At 31.3% G+C, this 21,258-nt stretch overlaps 4 protein-coding genes across 5 annotated transcripts; 3 read left to right on the plus strand and 1 right to left on the minus strand.

Moving 5' to 3' along the window:
- On the plus strand, nt 1-1,450 carry LOC8262833 (class V chitinase CHIT5a). The gene is made up of 2 exons (XM_002523475.4): nt 1-1,161; nt 1,269-1,450. The coding sequence occupies exons 1-2, from the start codon at nt 54-56 to the stop codon at nt 1,295-1,297; spliced, it is 1,137 nt and encodes a 378-aa protein (XP_002523521.2). The 5' UTR covers nt 1-53; the 3' UTR covers nt 1,298-1,450.
- A 389-nt stretch (nt 1,451-1,839) lies between these two features.
- Nucleotides 1,840-6,801, minus strand: LOC8262834 (DCN1-like protein 4). 2 transcript variants are annotated; one of them, XM_015721964.3, is made up of 11 exons: nt 6,515-6,801; nt 5,816-5,864; nt 5,532-5,610; nt 5,064-5,138; nt 4,937-4,973; nt 4,377-4,460; nt 4,214-4,274; nt 4,015-4,121; nt 3,858-3,923; nt 2,315-2,473; nt 1,840-2,204 (listed from the first exon to the last, which is right to left on the minus strand). In XM_015721964.3, exons 2-10 carry the CDS (start codon nt 5,826-5,828, stop codon nt 2,378-2,380), a joined length of 618 nt encoding a protein of 205 aa, XP_015577450.1. In that variant the 5' UTR covers nt 5,829-5,864; nt 6,515-6,801; the 3' UTR covers nt 1,840-2,204; nt 2,315-2,377. The 2 variants fall into 2 exon arrangements, with proteins under 2 accessions (XP_015577450.1, XP_015577449.1); XM_015721963.3 differs by lacking the exon at nt 5,816-5,864 and having other exon boundaries at nt 6,515-6,799.
- A 6,146-nt stretch (nt 6,802-12,947) lies between these two features.
- Nucleotides 12,948-13,640, plus strand: LOC8262835 (60S ribosomal protein L39). Its single transcript, XM_015721970.3, has 3 exons — nt 12,948-13,107; nt 13,224-13,327; nt 13,425-13,640. The coding sequence occupies exons 1-3, from the start codon at nt 13,105-13,107 to the stop codon at nt 13,471-13,473; spliced, it is 156 nt and encodes a 51-aa protein (XP_015577456.1). The 5' UTR covers nt 12,948-13,104; the 3' UTR covers nt 13,474-13,640.
- Nucleotides 13,641-15,864: 2,224 nt separating this feature from the next.
- On the plus strand, nt 15,865-20,768 carry LOC8262836 (ATPase 8, plasma membrane-type). Its single transcript, XM_048372226.1, has 13 exons — nt 15,865-16,181; nt 16,418-16,774; nt 16,883-17,197; nt 17,296-17,622; nt 17,712-17,831; nt 17,932-18,054; nt 18,134-18,238; nt 18,359-18,668; nt 18,847-19,361; nt 19,445-19,618; nt 19,714-19,896; nt 19,995-20,170; nt 20,332-20,768. The coding sequence occupies exons 1-13, from the start codon at nt 16,134-16,136 to the stop codon at nt 20,426-20,428; spliced, it is 2,850 nt and encodes a 949-aa protein (XP_048228183.1). The 5' UTR covers nt 15,865-16,133; the 3' UTR covers nt 20,429-20,768.
- Nucleotides 20,769-21,258: the final 490 nt, after the last annotated feature.

Raw genomic sequence — 21,258 nt, forward strand, 5'->3', positions numbered from 1 at the left:
TTCTGTATAAATATATAACGATAACCGGTGCACTTTGACATGCTCCTAGAACAATGGCTAGCCTTAAATTTATGTCATTTATTGTCTCCTGCAGTATAATGATCGCCGCCAGTAATGCGGCGAGAGTAATTCCACCAGGGGCGATCGCAGGCGCTTATTATCCCTCATGGTTTCAGTCTAGTTTCCCACCAACTGCCATAGATACAGCTTTGTTCACTCACATCTACTATGCTTTCCTCTTGCCAAACAACGTCACCTTCGAGTTCGAAGTACCTGATTCGACTGCTGTGGCGCTGCTCAATTTCACTACCACCCTTCACCACAAAAAACCCCAAGTGAAAACACTCATTTCTATTGCTGGAGGAGGTGCCGATCCTCGGCTCTTTGCGAGGATGGCATCAGAGGCCAACTCACGTAAAGTTTTCATAAATTCAGCAATGGAAGTTGCAAGAAAGTTTAGGTTTGATGGGCTAGACCTGGACTGGGAGTTCCCTCAGAATCCCAAAGAGATGCAAGATCTGGGCCTTCTGTTTCAGGAATGGCGGGTTGCTATCCGAAACGAGGCTAAGTCCACAAACAAGCCTCCGCTGTTACTCACGGCAGCCGTGTATTTCTCCGTTGAGTTCTTATGGTCTGCGGTCTACCGTAAGTTCCCAGTGGCGGCAATGGAGCAAAGCTTAGACTTGATTAACGTAATGTGTTACGATTACCGCGGTTCATGGGATACCTCAGCTACAGGGGCTCATGCTGCATTATATGATCCAAAGAGTAACATAAGCACAAGCTATGGCCTTAACTCATGGATCAGTGCCGGAATGCCCCGGCACAAAATTGTCATGGGGTTGCCACTGTATGGTAGGACATGGCAGCTCAAAGACCCGAATGTAAATGGAATAGGAGCAGCTGCAGTAGCCGTCGGTCCAGGAAACGTCGGCGTACTGACATTTTCCCAAGTGGAGAAGTTCAACAAGGAGAATGGAGCCACGGTGGTGTACGATGAGAAAACTGTATCTACATATTCATATTCTGGAACATCATGGATTGGGTATGACGATACCTCATCAACGACGACAAAAATAAGGTTTGCGAAGGCCCTTTGGCTTCGTGGGTATTTCTTTTGGGCACTCAGTTATGATAATGAATGGGAAATCTCAAGACAAGGTAAAATCCAAAACCTGATTCTCATTTTGTTCAGTAACTTGTTGGTTAAGGTGATATTAAGTTATTAACTTGGACCTTTTCTTTTCTTTTTTTCTGTGGTTTTGCAGCTTTAAAGGCATGGGGTGCTGCTAAATGATAATAATGTGGTTGAAGTATCTATTAGAAAGCAAATTCCTTTGCTAATAATACTAACGACAAAGCTGAACAAAGGTTATTATTCCTGGCAATTGTACTTTCAATTGATTTATAATAATAATAATAATAATAAGACCTATCTGCTTTCCTTTTAGGGCCTCAAAATGTCAATAAAACCACAAAGGTTATAAACACCTGAGAAATGAAAGTTTACAATCATTAAAAGTATTAGAATCTCATGAATTGAAGTATTAAATGAGGAACTTTGCTCAATACCAACAACAGCATAATTTATATTTAACCATCTAGCCATAATTCAAAGACAGCATTCTTTCTAGAGATGATGTAGGGATCTCAAAGACACGATGCTTTTCTAAGACTTGATTTGGACATCCAAATCACTGGTAGGAAAACAGTTCTGCACTTAGTTGGAAAAGGGATGAACAATACCCCCTCCCATTTTCTACTTCCCTTTTCAATTCGAAAAGGGGCAATCAAGAAAATGCAAAAAGGCTGAATAAAGAACCATAATGCAAGTACACAAACAGAAGCCGGACAAGTGAGTTTCATTGAAAAGGTGTCTCTCCAGGAAATCAATGTGGAGAAAGAGTTTTGTGTATTTCATTGAGAAGCAATTGAGCTTCACATACACTTGCATTAACGGGGTGATCCACTTCAAACCTAAAACTTGATACCAAAATGCAGTTGTTTAAGCCTTCTTGCAAAATTTTAAATGCATTAGGCAATCAGTCCCTTTGTCTTCCCTTGTTTGTAAAAGTAGATAGCTAAGAAACTCAGCAAAACAAACAATCATATTTACTGAATTCCTTGAGGTCGGCAGGACTTTTCTTTGGTATCACACACTTGTTTATAGAAATTCTTCCATTAGTTGGGACTCCGGTAAATCCCTGCATAAATTACAGATCAATTAAAACTATGTCACTAAGAGTTCTGAACCAAGGTGTTCCAATGTGGAAGTAAACAAAACCAATATGATGTTAAAAGATATAAATATTACCTTAATGTTTCAGAATTTTACTTAAAAAAGCAGGGGACAGAGTTGGCCATAGAATTCCTAAAACTATCTATGCTTTTCTTTCATCCAATCAACAAAATTGTCCAAGATCAAGGGCCAAGCATCATTGTCATCATAGTTCTTAAAATCCGGAAAGCTAATCTGCAAAGAGAATAGGATTTTCAAGTTTAAACTGTGTTTGAGAATTGGCTAAAAATAGCCAAGCATAATTCTAGAACAGTATCAGGTATAACAAAATACACATACGGAAAATTCACAGTGGTTTACATTGTTAGTTATTTAAAAGAAAAAAATAAAGTTTTTAATTAATAAGATACTAATTAAATTATGAAAATAAAAAATTTAAAAATAATTAAAAGTTGAAATTATAAAAAAATAATTTACAGAAATAGATTATAAAATAATTGAGGTTTAAAATTAAGTTGTTTTATGTTGCACTAATCTAAGGTGGAAGTTATGAAAAAAAAATTAAAAAGATAGAGAAAAGTGAAATAATTATATATCATAATTAAGATATTAAAATTGTAATATAATACTTTATACACAATAGTAAGAAAATATTAAAATGATTTCTCTAAAAATTAAGAAAAATAGCTTACAATTCATATAATATACCATGTAGAAGAGAGAAAACAATGTTAAAACATTGATTTCATATATATATATATATATATATATATTAACATCTTTCTCAAAAATATTAAAATAATTAGCCTAAATTTATACTTAAAATTTAAATACTTTAATATTTAAAAGTTAAAGTTATAAATTATTATAGGAATTTTAAAAAAAATTTAGATTTGCACTAAGATACTTTAACTAAAAACAAATACCTTATATAAAATTACATAAAAAGATTTTATAAGTATCCTGAAGTGAGCCAGTGATGCTACAAAAATAATGATGAGTTTCCCATGACAAAAATTTGGCCATTCTTAAGTAGACCAACTAAGTAAACCATTTCAAAGCCTCAAATATATATGGCAATTTACAGGACAAGAAAACCCATTAACCAGGCATTGAAGAAGTTGCTATACACGAACCTGTCCAAGAGAATTACCAAATAATTCAATTATCAAAAATGTTGAGGGGGAGAAAAAGAAGGCTATAATTTTTAGAAAAACTTTCTTGCAAATTATTAGGATATATCTTATTCACAGGTTTGAATTACACATTGCTGATGGTCAATTTACCAAATGAAAAATCTACTTTGTGAAAGTGTTTCATGATAAAAAAAAAAAAACAAATAATTCTTATTGGATCTTTAAAACAGTTTTATTTAATCTTAATAACCACCGCAGAAGTGTTAGGTGAAATCTATTTTTTCTCTCTCATCCAACCTCATTTAAGATCAATCATGTGGTATATAGCACTACGCGTCTCCAAAACCTCATGGCCCAAAGTACAGAGAAAATTAAATCACAGCACATGCCCCTATTAATTAACCATAATTCAAGGAAAATGACTTCAAAAAGAGAGAACATGGAAGAAGCTAAAGAATTTGACAGAAAAACTAATTGGGTACCTCCTTGAAAAAACGAAGAAAACTCATCCATTGATCCCAGTTTATCACCTTGTAATCACTCTGGATCTGTCAGAAACCGGGTTGATAAGTTATAGAACATATTGAAGGATGGATATTCGAAAATTAATATACTACAGCACAGGCATTAACCAGTTACCCTTAGATACTCCATCAAAGAATCAACCTTGGAACAGAAGTGAGGACGAAGTACAATATTCAATAATTCGCAAATGCTCTCAATGTCTATACTTCTTTGCTTCTCTTCTGCACAATCAATGAAAAAATTGAACATTGTATTATAAAACACAAAGCAAATACATAGAATTACAGCACATCCTTGCAAGTACTAAGCTCACCTGTAAGACAATATCGAAATGCATAAGAATAGAAATCCTCAAAGTTTTCTGCTGTCCCTACCTGTGAGAAATAAAAAGGCCAAATGGGTTTCTCCCACAATTTCTAGCAGCCAGTATCAGACAGAGGAGAAATCCCATGTTTAATCCAGAGAAGCATAAATACCTCAAACTCCAGTTTTGGAAGTGCTTTCTTTAGTTTAATCAGAGAATCAGCCTGAAGGGCCTTTAAGCCTGTCCGCCACTCTTCCTGATAAAAAGAAGATAGCATATCATTACAAGTTAGAGAAATAAAAACAAAAATACTCCATGAAATAGTTCAATTTGGCCAGACCATTGGTTTGCCAACCGAATACTAGAAACATAGATATATATTATATATATCACTGCTCAAAAAATAAATTCCATGTCTAATATGTGCACTAAGTCTTTAATCCTCATAATAAATAAGTTATCTATTAGTATGACATGAGCACAAGCTATGCATCTAGTTTAAGAATGAATAAATAGAAAACCTCCATTTTTTCCCCAGATTATCACCCAAAATTACAAAATAAGTCTTTTCATGGCACCTCACCCTCTAAACTCATTTAATACCTTTGATCATGTGATACACTTGATTGACATAGAAGACTCGACATGATTTCCTAACTGAATAACAATTTCAAATACAGCTATTCAAGAGCAGCACTACATGCAAGGTTATCAGACAGTGTGCATACTTACCAGAGTGAAAAAGCCCTGCTTTTGAGCTTTCATTTTCCTGAAATAAAGTACCCAACCAAAGTTAGGAAAACCTTTCGAACTGATGATGAAGGAAGAGATGTTAGCATATGCACAATAGATAACATACCATGCAAGCATCAAGATCCTGACATCAGTATATGCGACTTTCATATCTGAACACAAAGCCTCAATTCCTTCTGGGCTGGTAAAAATAAGAGCATAAAAAATTTAACTTGCCATTTAAAGTGCATATTCTGATTAAAATTGCATCATTTCACGTAGCACAGGACGAGGACAGAAAACATGAAAAAATAAATGAAAAGAAAAATAAGGAATGAAGGAAAGAAACATGAAAGTGTTCTTATAGCATCTTTTTCCCAGTGCAGTTTTAGAAAGTTAGATGGTAACCAAAATAACCTTGAAATACAAATGTTTGTATCCGCAATAAAATACAGCAACCTAGTGACAGACACTTTCTTTCTTTTTTTTTAAAGAAAAAAAGGATATGCTTCCCAGGAAGCAAAGTAAATTGTCAATGGAAAATAACATTAATCGCTAAATTAGTGAAATGATTATTTACAAAAGAAAAACTTACTCAATCATGCCTAATGAGCTATTTGCATATGTACCAAATAGGCAATCTATCCGTCCAGTCCCCGTTAATCTGATCTTACCTGAGACAAAAAGAATCAAGCCATATGGTGATAAGCCAAGTAGTGTGAGGTAAAAAAAGGGGGATTTCTTTTGAATTACATGTTTGAAAATCGAAACCCTTAACAAGACAAATCCACTCTCATAAATCCAACTAAAATCTAGCTTGAATTCCTATAGTGATGCAGACAATTGAGCTGCATTATCAATTCCATTATTTCCACCCACAATTGCATGCCATAGTAACTCCTTGTCACCCTCAACTCACAAGAAAGTCCTGCATGCAATGTAGCTTTATTAATAATCTGAGTTGCCCTTGATAACTCTCCATGAGATTTTCTATTTTCTTAATACACTAGAATTTCACTAGCCCCAATACACTTTAAGATGATTATGATGATAAATAAGTTTATAAAAGGAAATAATTAATGAAATTTATATTTAAAAATAATAGAACACATAACCTATCAAGAAAATCATCCAATATTAAAGGTCAGTTACGAAATTATCAAATAATGGACAGTTCTACATTACCAAATTTACAAACGTAGATTACAAGAAGAACAACCCAATTATAATCATTAACTGTAAATCGATTACAAAATTATCTATTAATTAACAGAAAATAATTATATGAACAAATTACCCTACTCAGAATGAAAGAACAAAGAAAAGTCATAAATCACTGTGCTCCTTAATAGTTACAAAGTTCGTTGCTTTCTATATTTCTTGCATTTCTTGATCTTTTTTCCATCAAGAACTTGAAATTAAATATCGAAATTCTTTATTAAGTTGTAAACCGAACCGACGCTTCCTTGAATTTTCCCGCGTTTTCTCGGGAACCAAACAATCTTTTTTAGAAAAACGAAAAGTAAATAAATGAATAACAGAGCGAGGATTAAGTGCGAAAGGGAGGTACCACCGTACCAGCACGATAGTCAGCAGATGATGTGACGGAGGAGGAGTTCGGTGGGTCCGCTTTTCTCTTTGATGCTCGAGGCATTATTTTTCTTGTCACAGACGATAAAGCACAACCGTTGAATCTGATTACCACGATTAAGTCAAAAACCCAAAACCCTAAATATCTGAAATTAAGAAATAATGCATAATTCTTTTTTTCTTTCTATTCTATTTCAATTGCAAGCAGAAAAAATAAAAGAACTTTCTTTTCTGTTGTTCTTCTGTGAGGGATCCTGAGCAGGGAAGGACACAAGGGCTTTTATAGAGTTCTCCGTGCGTGTCTTCATGGAATAGAAGGTTAGGACTCACGCTCGTCTTCGCGCGTGGCTGCACATTCTTTTCTCTTTTCTTTTTTTCTTTTATGTTCTTGAGTTTCTTTCTTTTAAAATATATTTCCAACAATCATTGTACCAAACTATCAAGAGATTATGCAATTAATATATAAAATTTTATATAACTAAAGAGTTTTTAGTTATTTTTATTTTAAAAATTTATTTTATTTTATTTTTACATTTAAAGCTATTTGTTTTTATTACATTTTCAATTTATATCATTCATAATTTAATTATGTGATTATGAACTTGTTTGGTAGTTGATAGCTGATAAATAATGGCTGATAAATTAAATTATTTAATAAAATTTTATTAATTTTTTAAAAAAATAAAATTTTATTAGTGGTTGTTGTTAGTATGTTACGTATGACCATTGAATGTATAATTTATCGTTAAATATATATTATATTTAATAATATAAACTAATAGAAATAACTTATAATAATCAAAAATATTATAAAATAATTTTTTTAGCTCAATTGTATTTATTATTAAAAATATTTATAAAAATTATTTTAATAATAGAAATTTAAATTTAAATTTAAATTTAAATTGTACTAATAAAAAATTTAATTTCAAATACTATAATTATAAATATTATAATTATTTAATTATTAAGAATAATTTTAAAATAATAACTATTTATTATAAAATATAAAAAATAATTATATGAGATAAACTTAAAATAAGTTATTAATAATAAAATTTAATAAAAATAATAATGTGTAATAAATAAAAAAAGTCAAATCATATAACAGTTGATAAAAAAGAATTTTAAAATATATAATCAGCATCTGATTCTCAATTGGCTAATCACAAAATTTTAATTGGAAAAAAGAAACTGCAATTTCAAGCATAATAATTTTACTTTTCCTTGCATAATGTTGTGTTGAATTAATCTTTTCATTTTTAGTGAGGACTATTTTCTTTTTATTTAATTCTTATTATATGCATGATTTATATATATATATATATATATATATATATATATATATATATATATATATATATATGTGTGTGTGTGTGAAAGTAGTGTATTAAAACCTTTTTTTTATTTGGCAATTTATATGAATTTTAATACTGATTTTTTAGATTGTGAAAATTTTAATTGTTTTAGAGTATGGAAAAGCATTACATGTACTAATAAGTTTATTAAATTATTAAATTACATTTAAAGTATAATTTCTTATTTATTATAAGAAATTTAAGCTATTAAAATCAAGTTAATATTTACTATTAATCTCATAAGAAACATTTATAACATTAATTTCAATATTTCATAGGGCAAGTTATATAATTTTTAATTATACATTTTATTGTATAAATTAATTTTTATAAAATATTTATAAAATATATCATATGTGATATAAATTTAAAAATATATATTTTATCCAACAAAATATCATAAAAAATTATTATAAAATATATATTTTTATTTAAAAATTATAATTTAATTATATAATCATTTAATATGTTGATATTTTTACCATATATTTTAATATAAATATTATTTATTATTTATTTAATAATTTTAATAATATCATTATTATCGTTAAGAGAGTATTGTATTACACGTCTATTATTATAGATATCTCATTTGGCACATAATGTCGCTTGACATAAAGTATTATTATAGACCTTAACTCTTCTTTAGGAGTCAGTTACAAAATATTTCATTATACCAACATCAATTATAACTTTAATAATTTTTTATTAATACCATAACATATTATAATTTTAGGTAAAAAAGATAACAACTCCTCATCTCAAATGCTGCATTTAAAACAAATAAATTTTTTATATGAGTGGAAGTTTTTTTTCTTTTAAAAAATTTTAATGTTATTGTTGTATCCTCTTAAATTTTTATACATTCTATACCATTTGTTCTTACTTCATCTTTTTTTTTTTTTTTTTTTTTTTAAGTTATTGGTAAAGAGCTATCTATTCTCATTTTGGAAATAAAGACATTGGATAACAACTCAAACAAATTCAGTTAGTAGTGTAATAAGCAAATGTGAAGATTAATCCAAAAATTTATCTTTTTTATACTCATTTTCTATCTTTTATTTTTTAATTACTGGTATATGACAATTGTGCAATTTTTTATTTTCAATGCTACGTGAAGATAATATACGGGGTCCTGAACAATCTTTTTATTTCATTATCAATCATTTCTTATTCTTTTATATGTATATATATATGAAAGTAATATCTTATCTCTTGCTTTTTGTCTCTTCACTTAAATTTTTTTTTATGAGTTTTAAGTCATTTCTTTAGATTGTAGTAAGTTCTTAGTTTTAACTTTTATAAAATAACAGTTTTTATTTTTTTTTTCTTTCATCTTTAAAACCATATTAATTTTCAATAAATATTAATTTAACCATTCTCATCTCCTCTATTAATTATATATGTTATTAACAATCCTTAATTTTATATTGTGCTAATTTTGTATCTCATGATCTTCCTTGGGCTAATTTTGCGTCTAATAATCTATCTTTTGATAATTTAAAAACATCATTTATCACCACAACCATTCTAATATAAATTTTATAGTTTTCATCTCCATCTTTATTGTCAATTTTATTTTTACTTTCGTCTTTAAATAAAATTAAAGAGTAAGTGATAGAAGAGAAAGTAAGAAATCTATATCTATATATATATGAAAGCAATGCTTTCTCTCCTCATTTGAGATCTTTTATAATTTTTAAGACATTTCTTTGGATTACAATGAGTTTTTTAGTTTTAATTTTTATGAAATAACTATTTTTATTTTTTTTAATTTTAAAACCATATTAATTGCCAATTAACATTAATATAACTATATTTATCTCCTCTATTAATTATATATACTATTAACAACCTTTAATTTTCATATTCTGCTAATTTTATGTCTCATGATCTCCCATTTGATAATTAAAAAGTCATTATTTATCACCACAACTATTCTAATATAAATTACCATTTTGTCATTCATATATTCTATATTTTTCATCTCCATCTCCATCTCTATCTTCATTTCTAATTTTATTTTTATTTCTATCTTCAAATAAGATTAACGACAATGCAAGAAATATAATTTATGGAATAGCATTACAATAATTTGTAACCTTATTTTAAAAACTCTCAAAAGGTGTGCTTAAAAAAATAATTTTAATTTTTTAAGAAGTTTAATTATTACATATTATTCAAGTCAGTATTCTTTATTTGTTTGCTTGATTATATTAAAATTTTAATTTATAAATTCATATATTAATATGAATATCTTTTATGTATCCTAGAAATTAATTAGTTGTATGGTTAAATAATTTTATTATTATATATTTAGTTATTTTAAGATTTATCTCTTATTTTTATATTATTTTAAGACCGTTCTCTTATTTCTTTATGTTATTTTAAATTTAATTTTTTTATATGTAATGTTTACGATTAAAATTAATAATAGTTCATATGCACCGAAGCAAAATAAATTACTGTCATTTCGTATGTTTTGTAACCCTACCATTTTTCAATTCTCTATTCAGCTATATTTTTATATTTTTGTATTTTCTTAATTGACGATCATTTCTAGTTATAATAAAAAATTTAATTAAGTATAAAATATAATAATTAATTCTTATGGAAGTCATTATATAATAATCCGCTCTATGGGCGGGTGCAAAAACTAGTGTGCAGTGTGTAACTTGGATAAAGAAAACGGTAAATTCCATTCATTTCCTCCAACTTAAAGGTTATATTAATTAAAAAGGATAAAAAGGTTGAATGATTTGAAATTGAAAAATTATATAAATTAGTTACAAAATAATTAAGAGGGAAATGTACTTGAAATTATATTATTTTAAAATATAAGTCTCAATATTTTTGTATACTCTCTAATTAATATAATCTAAGTTTATTTGTTATTGATATTTCTTAAATTTCAATTTAACAATTTAAAACTCTAGAAACCTCAATTTGAGTATCATTAAAGTCCTCACGTTCCTCTTTTGACTTTGGAAGCATTGATACATTGACACATTAATGAGAGGTGATATTTACACACTATAATAAGTGACATGTTACATTTTAAATACTCTTATTGAATTAAAAATATTAATTTATTCTCCTTTATACAGAATAATCAATATTAAAAGATTTATAATAAATAATTAAAATAAAAAAAAAAGACTAATTTATTCTCATTTTTCAATAAAAACTTGATAAAAACTCAAATTTGTCTCATAAAACCAACTATGCATCAACAAAGAAAAATCAAGACCTATTTTTGATGTCGTCGATACCCCTTATGTATGTTGTCGCCTTTTGCATTACTCAATGCTATTGTTATGGCTTTCGTCCTCGCTTGATGTTGTTGCTTTTGGTTAGTACAGTTTGTTGATGTTATTGTTGATATTCTATTATAGTTTGTTACTATTAATAAAAGTATGTTAATGGTGATATATAAATCTTATTTTAAGTATTAATTTATATTTATTAATTTTATGTATTTTTTATTTTTGTTTCTGTTTGATAAGAATTATGAAAAAATACGAAAAAGTTATACCAATGGAGAAAGGAAAAGGAGAAAATATAAAAGAAAAATAGGGAAGAGAAAGAAAAAATTTGAAGAGACAAAGTTTAAAAAATGAATTGTTATTTCTTAAAAAACTAAAATATTGGCTACTATTACATACGTGTCAATTGATGCCACTATGCAAAAGTCTAGTACTGTAAAAAAGTTCTAAAGACTTTAATAATATTTAAAATAAAGTTTGTAATTTTTGAGTTGATAAATTAAATTTTAAAAATATCAGTGAAACGATATATTTAGATTAAAAAATAATAAGTGAGATTTATTCTGAGAAAAGTTGGTAGATAAATTTTAAATTTTTTATTATTTTTCTCTGGCTCAGTTCGTTTTTAGCTCTAAATCTAATAGGACGTTTCTTTTTTCCTTATTAACCATGTCGAGACAAAGCATTGGTTAACAAATTTTCTAGCTGGAAATTCTGCAACAGTATCAATGGAAACAAAAGACAAGGCAACAAAAGATAAACAAAAAGACTCTATTCCTAAGACTATAGCTTCGATCTCCCAGTGAAGCGAATCTCCTATTCCATTAATTGCTACGATTAGGATTAGGCTATTAGTTTAAAAGATGTCATTCAGAATGCCCATATCTTTAGCCAATTTCCTTCCCAGTCTTAAATCTAATAAGAAGTTCTCTCCTTTGTTATCATTGGATCCTCATCACCAGTTTGCCTACCAGCGAAGCAACTGGTACTTGATCGGGGTGGGGGGCGGTTTGGTTTCATGCAACGCCCTCGCAGCAGGAAGAGGCAGTTGTCAGTTGAAAGGAAACGCTATTTGTATAGGACTACACACTTTGAGAGAAAAGCCCTTTAGTAAAACCTAAATGTCCTTATTGAAAATAAAAGCGCTAACGCGCCTTATATTAAAAAGTTAGTTTATTAGAAAAGCAACATTTTTTTCTTTATTGATATAATATAAAACAAGCTTACTTACTAAATAAAGTGGTAACAAGCACCTTCTTTCTTAAAGTCAAATTTCTTACTTGGAAAAATTGTAGCGTTAGTACCTTACTAATATAATAGAAAGTAAAGGCTCTTTACTTTTCTATGAATCTACAACTCTCTTTATCGAGCAAGACTCCATCCATATCTCTTCTTTGCTAGTGGGTTATTCTTCATTTATTTTTATATTAAACAAATTTATCATGACGTGAATTTAAATTTTTAGATAAATTATAAAAATAATTTATAAATTCGAGAGAAAGAGATGCGAGAAATAAATAGACTAAAACAATTGATTCATATAATTTAATATTGTTATATTAATTTTAACCTTTTAACTAATACTTTGTGGATGATTTTGCTACTTTTTAAAGTGTAATTGAAATTAAAAACAAAGTCTAAGAGTGTAATATGTATATTATATTATTAATTTATTTTATTTTAATTAAGTCTAGATGGCAGTAAGCAATTTTTTCTGACGTCAATTGTCGATGTAAAGCCCAAACATTTTGATAAATCGGGCCTTAGATCCAACTTCTTCAGCCCATCATTTTGCCCCGCAATAACCTAATTTCCCATCAAAACAAACGACGTCGTTGTATCTTCAGCGCTATAAAACTAGCAATGTTTTCAATCTAGGGTTTCAATCGCCAGGGTTTTCCAAAATTCGCAGACTGAGCCTCTAGCCCCTCTTGAAGCTCTCCAAGTCGCGAAAATGGTACTCTCTTCCCTTTGTAGCTATGACTATGATGTTTTCTACGCTTTTGATTTATGCTTCTGAGTATTGTACATACGTCTCTGATTATGCCGTTCTGTTTTGTTTGATTTTTGTAGCCGTCACACAAGACATTCATAATCAAGAAGAAGCTGGCGAAGAAGATGAGGCAGAACAGGCCTATTCCCCACTGGATCCGCATGAGAACCGACAACACCATCAGGTACTTAAAACATTTTGCTTGTATTCTATCATTTTTTTTTTATTTGCGAGTGGTAAACAGTTACTAATTTTTTTGTTCCTGGTTTTTTGGTTTGCAGGTACAATGCAAAGCGTAGGCACTGGCGCCGCACCAAGCTAGGGTTTTAAGGTGGAAGAGATGTTGGATTTTGAATTTGAACTTTATTATTAAGTGTAGTTTCGATTTTGCAAGACTTGAAACCGATGTTTTACATTTTGGAACTTATTTAAATTGGATTTTTGTTCAATCTTCAGTTTATTGTGATATTTAAAATGATGGTTTAGATTCTCTTCAAGTCTCGAGTGTTATTTTATATTATTAAGCTTTCCTATTTTATCTCTAATTCATTTTGTTGATTGTTCTGCCTGTTGAGATTTTTGCTCGATTTATAATAATGACTTGAGAACAGAGCCTGAGACATTTTATTTGCTTCGTAGTTTGGTTTCTACTATCTATTTTTGGGGGTTATGGGTTAAAAACTAGATACGATGAAGTTATATCTAGATTAATATTGTGGTCATGCAGGGAAAATCGTATTCTGATTTGTTGTAGAGATCTAAAATGATTACTTGAATATTATTATTTAGAAGTGCTTATGAGGCTTGAAGATGTCTATATAAATTGCATTAATGTCCCCAGATGGATTAGATATTGACTGGAAGTTATCCTGGAATATAATTTGCCTTAGGCAAAAGTTGGAGAACTTCATAACTGTTCAGGAAATTTTTTTGATTGGTCATTGACGGGCTTGTAAGGTCTGAATGATGATCACGCTTGAGAATTTTATTTTCCTATAGCATGAATATGCTTGATATTTAGGATAAAAGTCTGTTAAATGCAAAAATATGGGAAATGGATTGTTGTGGAAGTAATGCTAGTTGTGGATATACTTTATGTGGATTAATGGAAGGTCTTGAATTGTTGATAAGTCTTAGGGCTGCTGTTTTAGAACCATATGTTGAAGTGTATATTCATTGTTTATTGTTTGCAAGTTGTATACCACGGGATTCAATGGTGTTGCAAGGTTTTATAGCTTTGTGGTTTATGGTTCCTGTATGGATGCTGTGGAGTACTAGGATATTATGTTGGTAAAAATGTATCTCACATCTGTCCTTAATCCCTGGATTTTCTTTTTCTAAATTTCTTTCTTAATGGGAGAAAGGGGGATACAGTATGCTTCGGATGATCTGATTGTAATTTTCAACAGATTAATGTGATGTAAATAAATGGTAGACTTTTGAATATTATTTCATGCGTCTTTTGAGTGAGCAGATCTAGTTGTATCTGCAGCATAGGTTCCGGTAACATCTTTGCCGGCCGAATTCAGCTGGCTGTTAGTATTGACAACTTTTTGTCCCTGACATTTTCCAGGTTCCGTTTTATTCTGAAGGCTGTGGTATGACTATGTTGTTTAGATTTGCCTATTATGTTTTAAATGCTTGCTTGTCTTCTGAGGCTCTGTTTTTTGGTTGCAAACCTAATTGGAGCATAAGCACCCCAAGAATAATAGGAACCTTAGGTGCCGAAGTCAGAAGTGTAAATGAGAATTTGTTGCACTACTCTTATTAGAAGTTGCCTGGTATTTTCTCATTGCAATTAGCTATTTCGATTGTACAAGTATGGGATCTATTTGGTGGCATAATCATCGGTGGGAATATATTTGCAAATGTACTTTGGTTTCGGTAAAAATTTCGTTTTAGAATTTAATACTTAATCGAATGGCATATGATGTCTTGGTTTATTAATTCCAATTATTAAGAGCAGAAAGCCTGTGAAATTGGGGAAGGAGCTGGCGACTGTGGGTGATTAGAAGTGCAGAGAATTTTAATTATTTAATCACTTTTTAACACTTTAATTTTTAATATAATTTAACTAATACTAACTTCTATTTTTAACAATTTTAAGCACTTTTAATTTTATTTGAATTCTATTTTTTTAATTATTTTTATTTGATAATAATATTAAAATATTTATGCACAGAATAATTAGTTGAGAAATCTGCATTCTAAAAATGGCTACTGAGAGCATTTTAACCAGGCCATGCTTTATCAGTTCAACCGCAAGACGTCTGTGCATGGTTTTGCATTGGACTTCACGTAATCCTAATACCCAATTGTGCATTGAATTTGCAAATACCTATTTGTTTTTTCTTAAAATAAAAAAAATAATCTCCATAAAAAGAATTTTCATTCCTAACAGAAATTGAAATCTAAGATTCAAGTAAAATTCTCAGAATATAAAGAACCAACTCATTAGGGAATTCAACACGTCTTAAAAATGTTTGATCACATGAAATAAAGAGTAAATTAAATAGAATTGGGTTTAAACAGCTGGTATCCGACCTTGACCACCCTCTCAATTCCATGTTAATGTCCTACATTTTCTCTCAAATTCCACCACCAGATGGCCGGAATCTTTGGCAGACCACAAAAACAAAACAAACAGATCCGAAGTGTTCGTGTTTTCGTTCCTTTCCATAATAGTTGGTTATAAAACTAAGACGACATGTCAATGAATGAACTGCCTCCTACATTCTTTAGACAACAGCCACTATTCTGTCTTTCCTTATTTTTCTGTTCTTTTGTTGTCTCTTTTAGTAGGCCAATATGGAGGACGAAGAGGCCTATTAAAAGAGACTTATCTCCACTTCTTCAAGTTTCTTCCTCCAGTAAGAACAAAATAATTCTTCTAAGAGAAGAAAAAGGAGAGCTTTTGTTTAAAGTTTTCATTTCTTTGGAGCTCTCTTATTTCTTCTTAATTCAAGTTTTCTTGTTTCTGTCATTTAACCATGGCCGACATTTCCTTGGAAGAGATTAAAAATGAAACTATTGATCTTGTAAGAATTTCCCTCTCTTCAATGTGTTCATATTTTTCTTTTTCTGATTCATAACATAGACAAAATGTTGAATATCTTAACCTCCTACTTTACAAGGCATGTACTCGACCATTAGCATAAGGGCTTCTTGCTCGCATTATGAATAACACAAATAAGATTAACCTCATCAAAACTTTTGAAATTATCATGTGATATATTGTTCTTGTATAAATTATTAAATGTTTGTGTTTGTGTAGGAGAAAATCCCTATTGAAGAAGTTTTTCAACAGCTGAAATGTACAAAAGAGGGGCTGACCACAGCAGAAGGTGAGAAAAGGCTTGAAATCTTTGGACCCAACAAACTAGAGGAGAAAAAGGAATGTAAATTTCTCAAGTTCTTGGGTTTTATGTGGAATCCTCTATCATGGGTCATGGAATCAGCTGCTATCATGGCCATTGTTTTGGCTAATGGAGGTGGCAAGCCACCGGACTGGCAAGACTTTCTTGGTATTATTGTATTGCTCATCATCAATTCCACCATCAGCTTTATTGAAGAAAACAATGCAGGAAATGCTGCTGCTGCTCTCATGGCGGGTCTTGCCCCTAAAACCAAGGTACATTCTTGAGTGCTGAACTATTAGCCTAATTTGTTCCTCTATTGTATTGTTAGTAACTCATGTAATATACAATATGGCTTATTTTATATGTCATTCCTAATCTAGGTGTTGAGGGACGGAAAATGGAGTGAGCAAGATGCAGCAATTTTGGTTCCAGGAGACATGATTAGTATCAAGTTGGGGGATATCATCCCAGCTGATGCTCGTCTCATGGAAGGTGATCCGCTCAAGATTGATCAATCTGCTCTTACAGGTGAATCCCTTCCTGTCACCAGGCATCCTGGTGATGAGATTTTCTCTGGTTCAACTTGCAAACAAGGTGAGATTGAAGCTATTGTTATTGCCACTGGTGTTCATACCTTCTTTGGAAAAGCAGCTCACCTTGTTGATAGCACCAACAATGTTGGTCACTTCCAGAAGGTATTCTTACTTTGCTATGATTTTTGTTAAAAGTAACCCAAATTTATATCTTATATATGTTTTCACAATTCTCACTAGTTGTCCACTCCATTAATCAGGTGTTGACAGCCATTGGTAACTTCTGTATATGCTCAATTGCAGTGGGTATGCTGATTGAAATTGTAATCATGTACCCAATTCAGCAAAGGAAGTACAGAGAAGGTATTGACAACCTTTTGGTACTTCTCATTGGAGGTATTCCAATTGCCATGCCTACAGTCTTATCAGTGACAATGGCCATTGGGTCTCACCGCCTGTCACAACAAGGTGCCATCACCAAAAGAATGACTGCCATTGAAGAAATGGCTGGGATGGATGTTTTATGTAGTGATAAAACTGGGACTCTTACCCTCAACAAGCTTACTGTCGACAAGAGCCTTATTGAGGTTATTGATCAGAGCAAAGTCTTTCAGAAGAAAAAAGAATTATGAGCATAAAAGTTGGTACTAATCTGAGAGTGTATTGATAACTGCAGGTATTCGCCAAGGATGCTGACAAGGAGACTGTTGTATTACTTGCTGCCAGGGCTTCCAGAACAGAAAACCAGGATGCTATTGATGCTTCAATTGTTGGGATGCTGAGTGACCCCAAGGAGGTAGGATATCAATTTCTCTTCTTAAGATGTTTGTGTTAGTTCAATTTCTTTTAAATTCATGGTAACAGGAGATCTTTTCGCTTTCTTATGAGCTCTATAGGCTAGAGCAGGACTTACTGAAGTGCATTTCTTGCCATTCAACCCGGTGGAAAAGCGCACAGCTATCACTTACTTTGACGACAATGGTGACTGGCACAGATGCAGCAAAGGGGCACCTGAGCAAGTAAACTTTTCTAGTACTTTGCATCAGAAAGCTAACTCTTATTGATCCAATGGTACTAAATTTATATTTGGTTTGCTAGATTATTGATCTATGTGAGCTCAAGGGAGAGATGAGGAAGAAAGCCCATGAAATTATTGACAACTTTGCTGATCGTGGCCTTCGTTCTCTTGGCGTTGCTCGTCAGGTAGATTAGTCTAACAATGCACTTACTGCGTCGTGTCTATTTATCATAAGCTATGCTAGGAGGCTTGCCTAATTGAGGCTAACTGAATCATTATGTTATTTCTCTTTTTCTTGTTAATAGACTATTCCAGAGAAGACCAAAGAAAGCGCTGGAACACCATGGGAGTTTGTGGGTCTTTTGCCTCTTTTCGATCCTCCAAGGCACGACAGTGCAGAGACTATTCGCCGGGCTCTTGACCTTGGTGTCAATGTTAAGATGATCACTGGTGACCAGCTTGCTATAGGCAAAGAGACCGGACGAAGACTTGGCATGGGCACTAACATGTATCCTTCATCCTCCCTTCTTGGTGATAGTAAGGATGGGTCAGTTGCTGGAATTCCAGTGGACGAGCTCATTGAGAAGGCTGATGGATTTGCTGGAGTCTTTCCTGGTAATGGGTTTTTCGTTTTAGCTAGATAGCATGCAATAGTAACTACCTATGTTAAGAGTCAACCTAGTGCATAGTTAAGGTTGCTACTTTGTAAAGGTCTTGGAGCCTCTTTAAAAAATTTATGTTTTAATCTCCGAGAAATTACTGCTAATTTAACTAATATGAATTTGGTCTGCAGAGCACAAGTATGAAATTGTTAAGAAGCTCCAAGAGAGGAAACACATTTGTGGTATGACAGGAGATGGTGTAAATGATGCCCCTGCATTGAAGAAGGCAGATATTGGTATTGCTGTGGCAGATGCAACTGATGCTGCCAGGAGTGCCTCAGACATTGTTTTGACAGAGCCAGGATTGAGTGTGATTGTTAGTGCTGTGCTAACAAGCAGAGCCATCTTCCAGAGGATGAAGAACTACACAATCTATGCTGTTTCCATCACAATCCGTATCGTGATGGGATTTATGCTTGTTGCACTTATCTGGAAATTTGACTTCTCACCATTCATGGTCCTGATCATTGCCATCCTCAATGATGGTACAATCATGACCATCTCCAAGGACAGAGTCAAGCCATCTCCCATGCCCGATTCCTGGAAGCTTAAGGAAATCTTTGCTACAGGCGTTGTCCTCGGAACCTACATGGCAATTATGACTGTGATCTTTTTCTGGCTTGCTCATGACACTGATTTTTTCCCAGTAAGTAAATCATTCTTGATGCTAGTAATAAATAATAATATTAGATATATAAAAAAGAATCATTAAAAACATAATATTTGCAGGAGAAATTTGGCGTGAGGACAATCCGAGATGAACATGCTGAGCTTACAGCAGCTCTTTACCTTCAAGTCAGTATTATAAGTCAAGCACTCATCTTTGTTACCCGATCAAGAAGCTGGTCTTTCCTCGAACGCCCTGGTCTCTTGCTTGTTGGTGCCTTCATTGCAGCACAGTTGGTCAGTGTTTGTTTTGTTCTTTCTTTTACTAGTATATCATCATTCTTTTTCTTATCAGTTGATGTCCTCTTAACTATACAACTTGTTCAATGAAGCTGGCTACTGTTATTGCTGTATATGCAAACTGGGGCTTTGCAAAAATCCAAGGCATTGGTTGGGGATGGGCAGGAGTTATTTGGGTTTATAGCATTATCACCTATATTCCCCTTGACATCCTCAAGTTCATGATCCGATATGCATTGAGCGGAAAGGCATGGGATAACCTGCTACAGAATAAGGTTTTTTGAACACTAGTGAAATAATTTCTTTTGAGTTCCTTTCCTCTTTTAAACTTTTGTTTTTGCTCATTGAATTTTTCTTTCTGTGATGAATTTAGACTGCTTTCACAACCAAGAAAGACTATGGAAAGGGCGAGAGGGAGGCTCAATGGGCTATGGCACAACGAACTCTTCACGGTCTCCAGTCAGCAGATGGTGTGACTCATGACAAATCCAGCTACAAGGAATTGACAGAGCTTGCAGAGCAGGCTAAGAGGCGTGCCGAGGTAGCTAGGTAAAGAATCAATGCCCTTGTTAACAAATCCATCTCACAAATAAGCTAGCTAGAACTTCATATATTTCCATATGTGATTTTTACCCTTTAAATTGGCTCTTCAAGAGAACAGTCTAGAACCCATATCCTCATAACGATGGATCTTATTCTGATAATTGCAGGCTAAGAGAGCTTCACACATTGAAAGGACATGTTGAATCAGTAGTGAAGCTAAAGGGTCTTGACATTGACACTATCCAGCAACACTACACAGTCTAAGGCGTGCAAAGTTTCTAAGGAAGCAAGGCAAATAATAAGGAAAGCTTGAACAAACAAAGTGGGGATGATGGAAGACACCAGAGGATAAGGAAGTTTAAAAAATAAAATAAAAATAAAAAAGCTAAAAATTGAAAATGAAGAAGCCAGTTTCAATCTCCATATATGCTTTTCTTCAATGTAATATTTGTTTTATTCTTTTTCTTACTCTACGTTAGAGGAGTAATGTTTACAAGGATGACATTTGTTGTAGCTTATATAGAAGAGCTATTATATTGACATAATAAATAACTTGGTACTAAAATTTTGCATTTTCAAAATATTCGCACTTATTATTATTTTTTATTTTTCTCTTTTTTTTTTGCCTTTCTCATATCGGACTTTCTTATTTTTGAAGTAAAAAAAAAGAAAGAAATAGTTATAAATATAATATATTAATTTCTTGATTTTAATATTTAATATTTTTTTATTAAATTAAATTTCTAAACTTGTTAATTTATATATAGTATAGTTTCTTATAAGTTAAAATAACAATTTAATTTAATTTATACATGATATGATCGAAACATCATTATTCATTGTTACGTATAATTTATTTTTATTTCTTCATTGCTATTTTTTTATTCTTTAATTTTTATTTTTTTCTTATTAGATTTTCTCATATCACTAAAAAAATAAAAATGTTACATAAATCTTTTAGATTTTTATTATTTTTTCAAAAAATAACTTTATTCAATATTTTTATTTTTTAGATGTATATAATAAAATAGAAAATAAAAAATAGATATTTATTTTAATTTCTCAAAAAATAAATTTCTCATCAAAATAATGCT

The sequence above is a fragment of the Ricinus communis genome, chromosome 3 (genome assembly GCF_019578655.1).
Source record: "Ricinus communis isolate WT05 ecotype wild-type chromosome 3, ASM1957865v1, whole genome shotgun sequence".
Classification (NCBI taxonomy): Eukaryota; Viridiplantae; Streptophyta; class Magnoliopsida; order Malpighiales; family Euphorbiaceae; genus Ricinus; species Ricinus communis.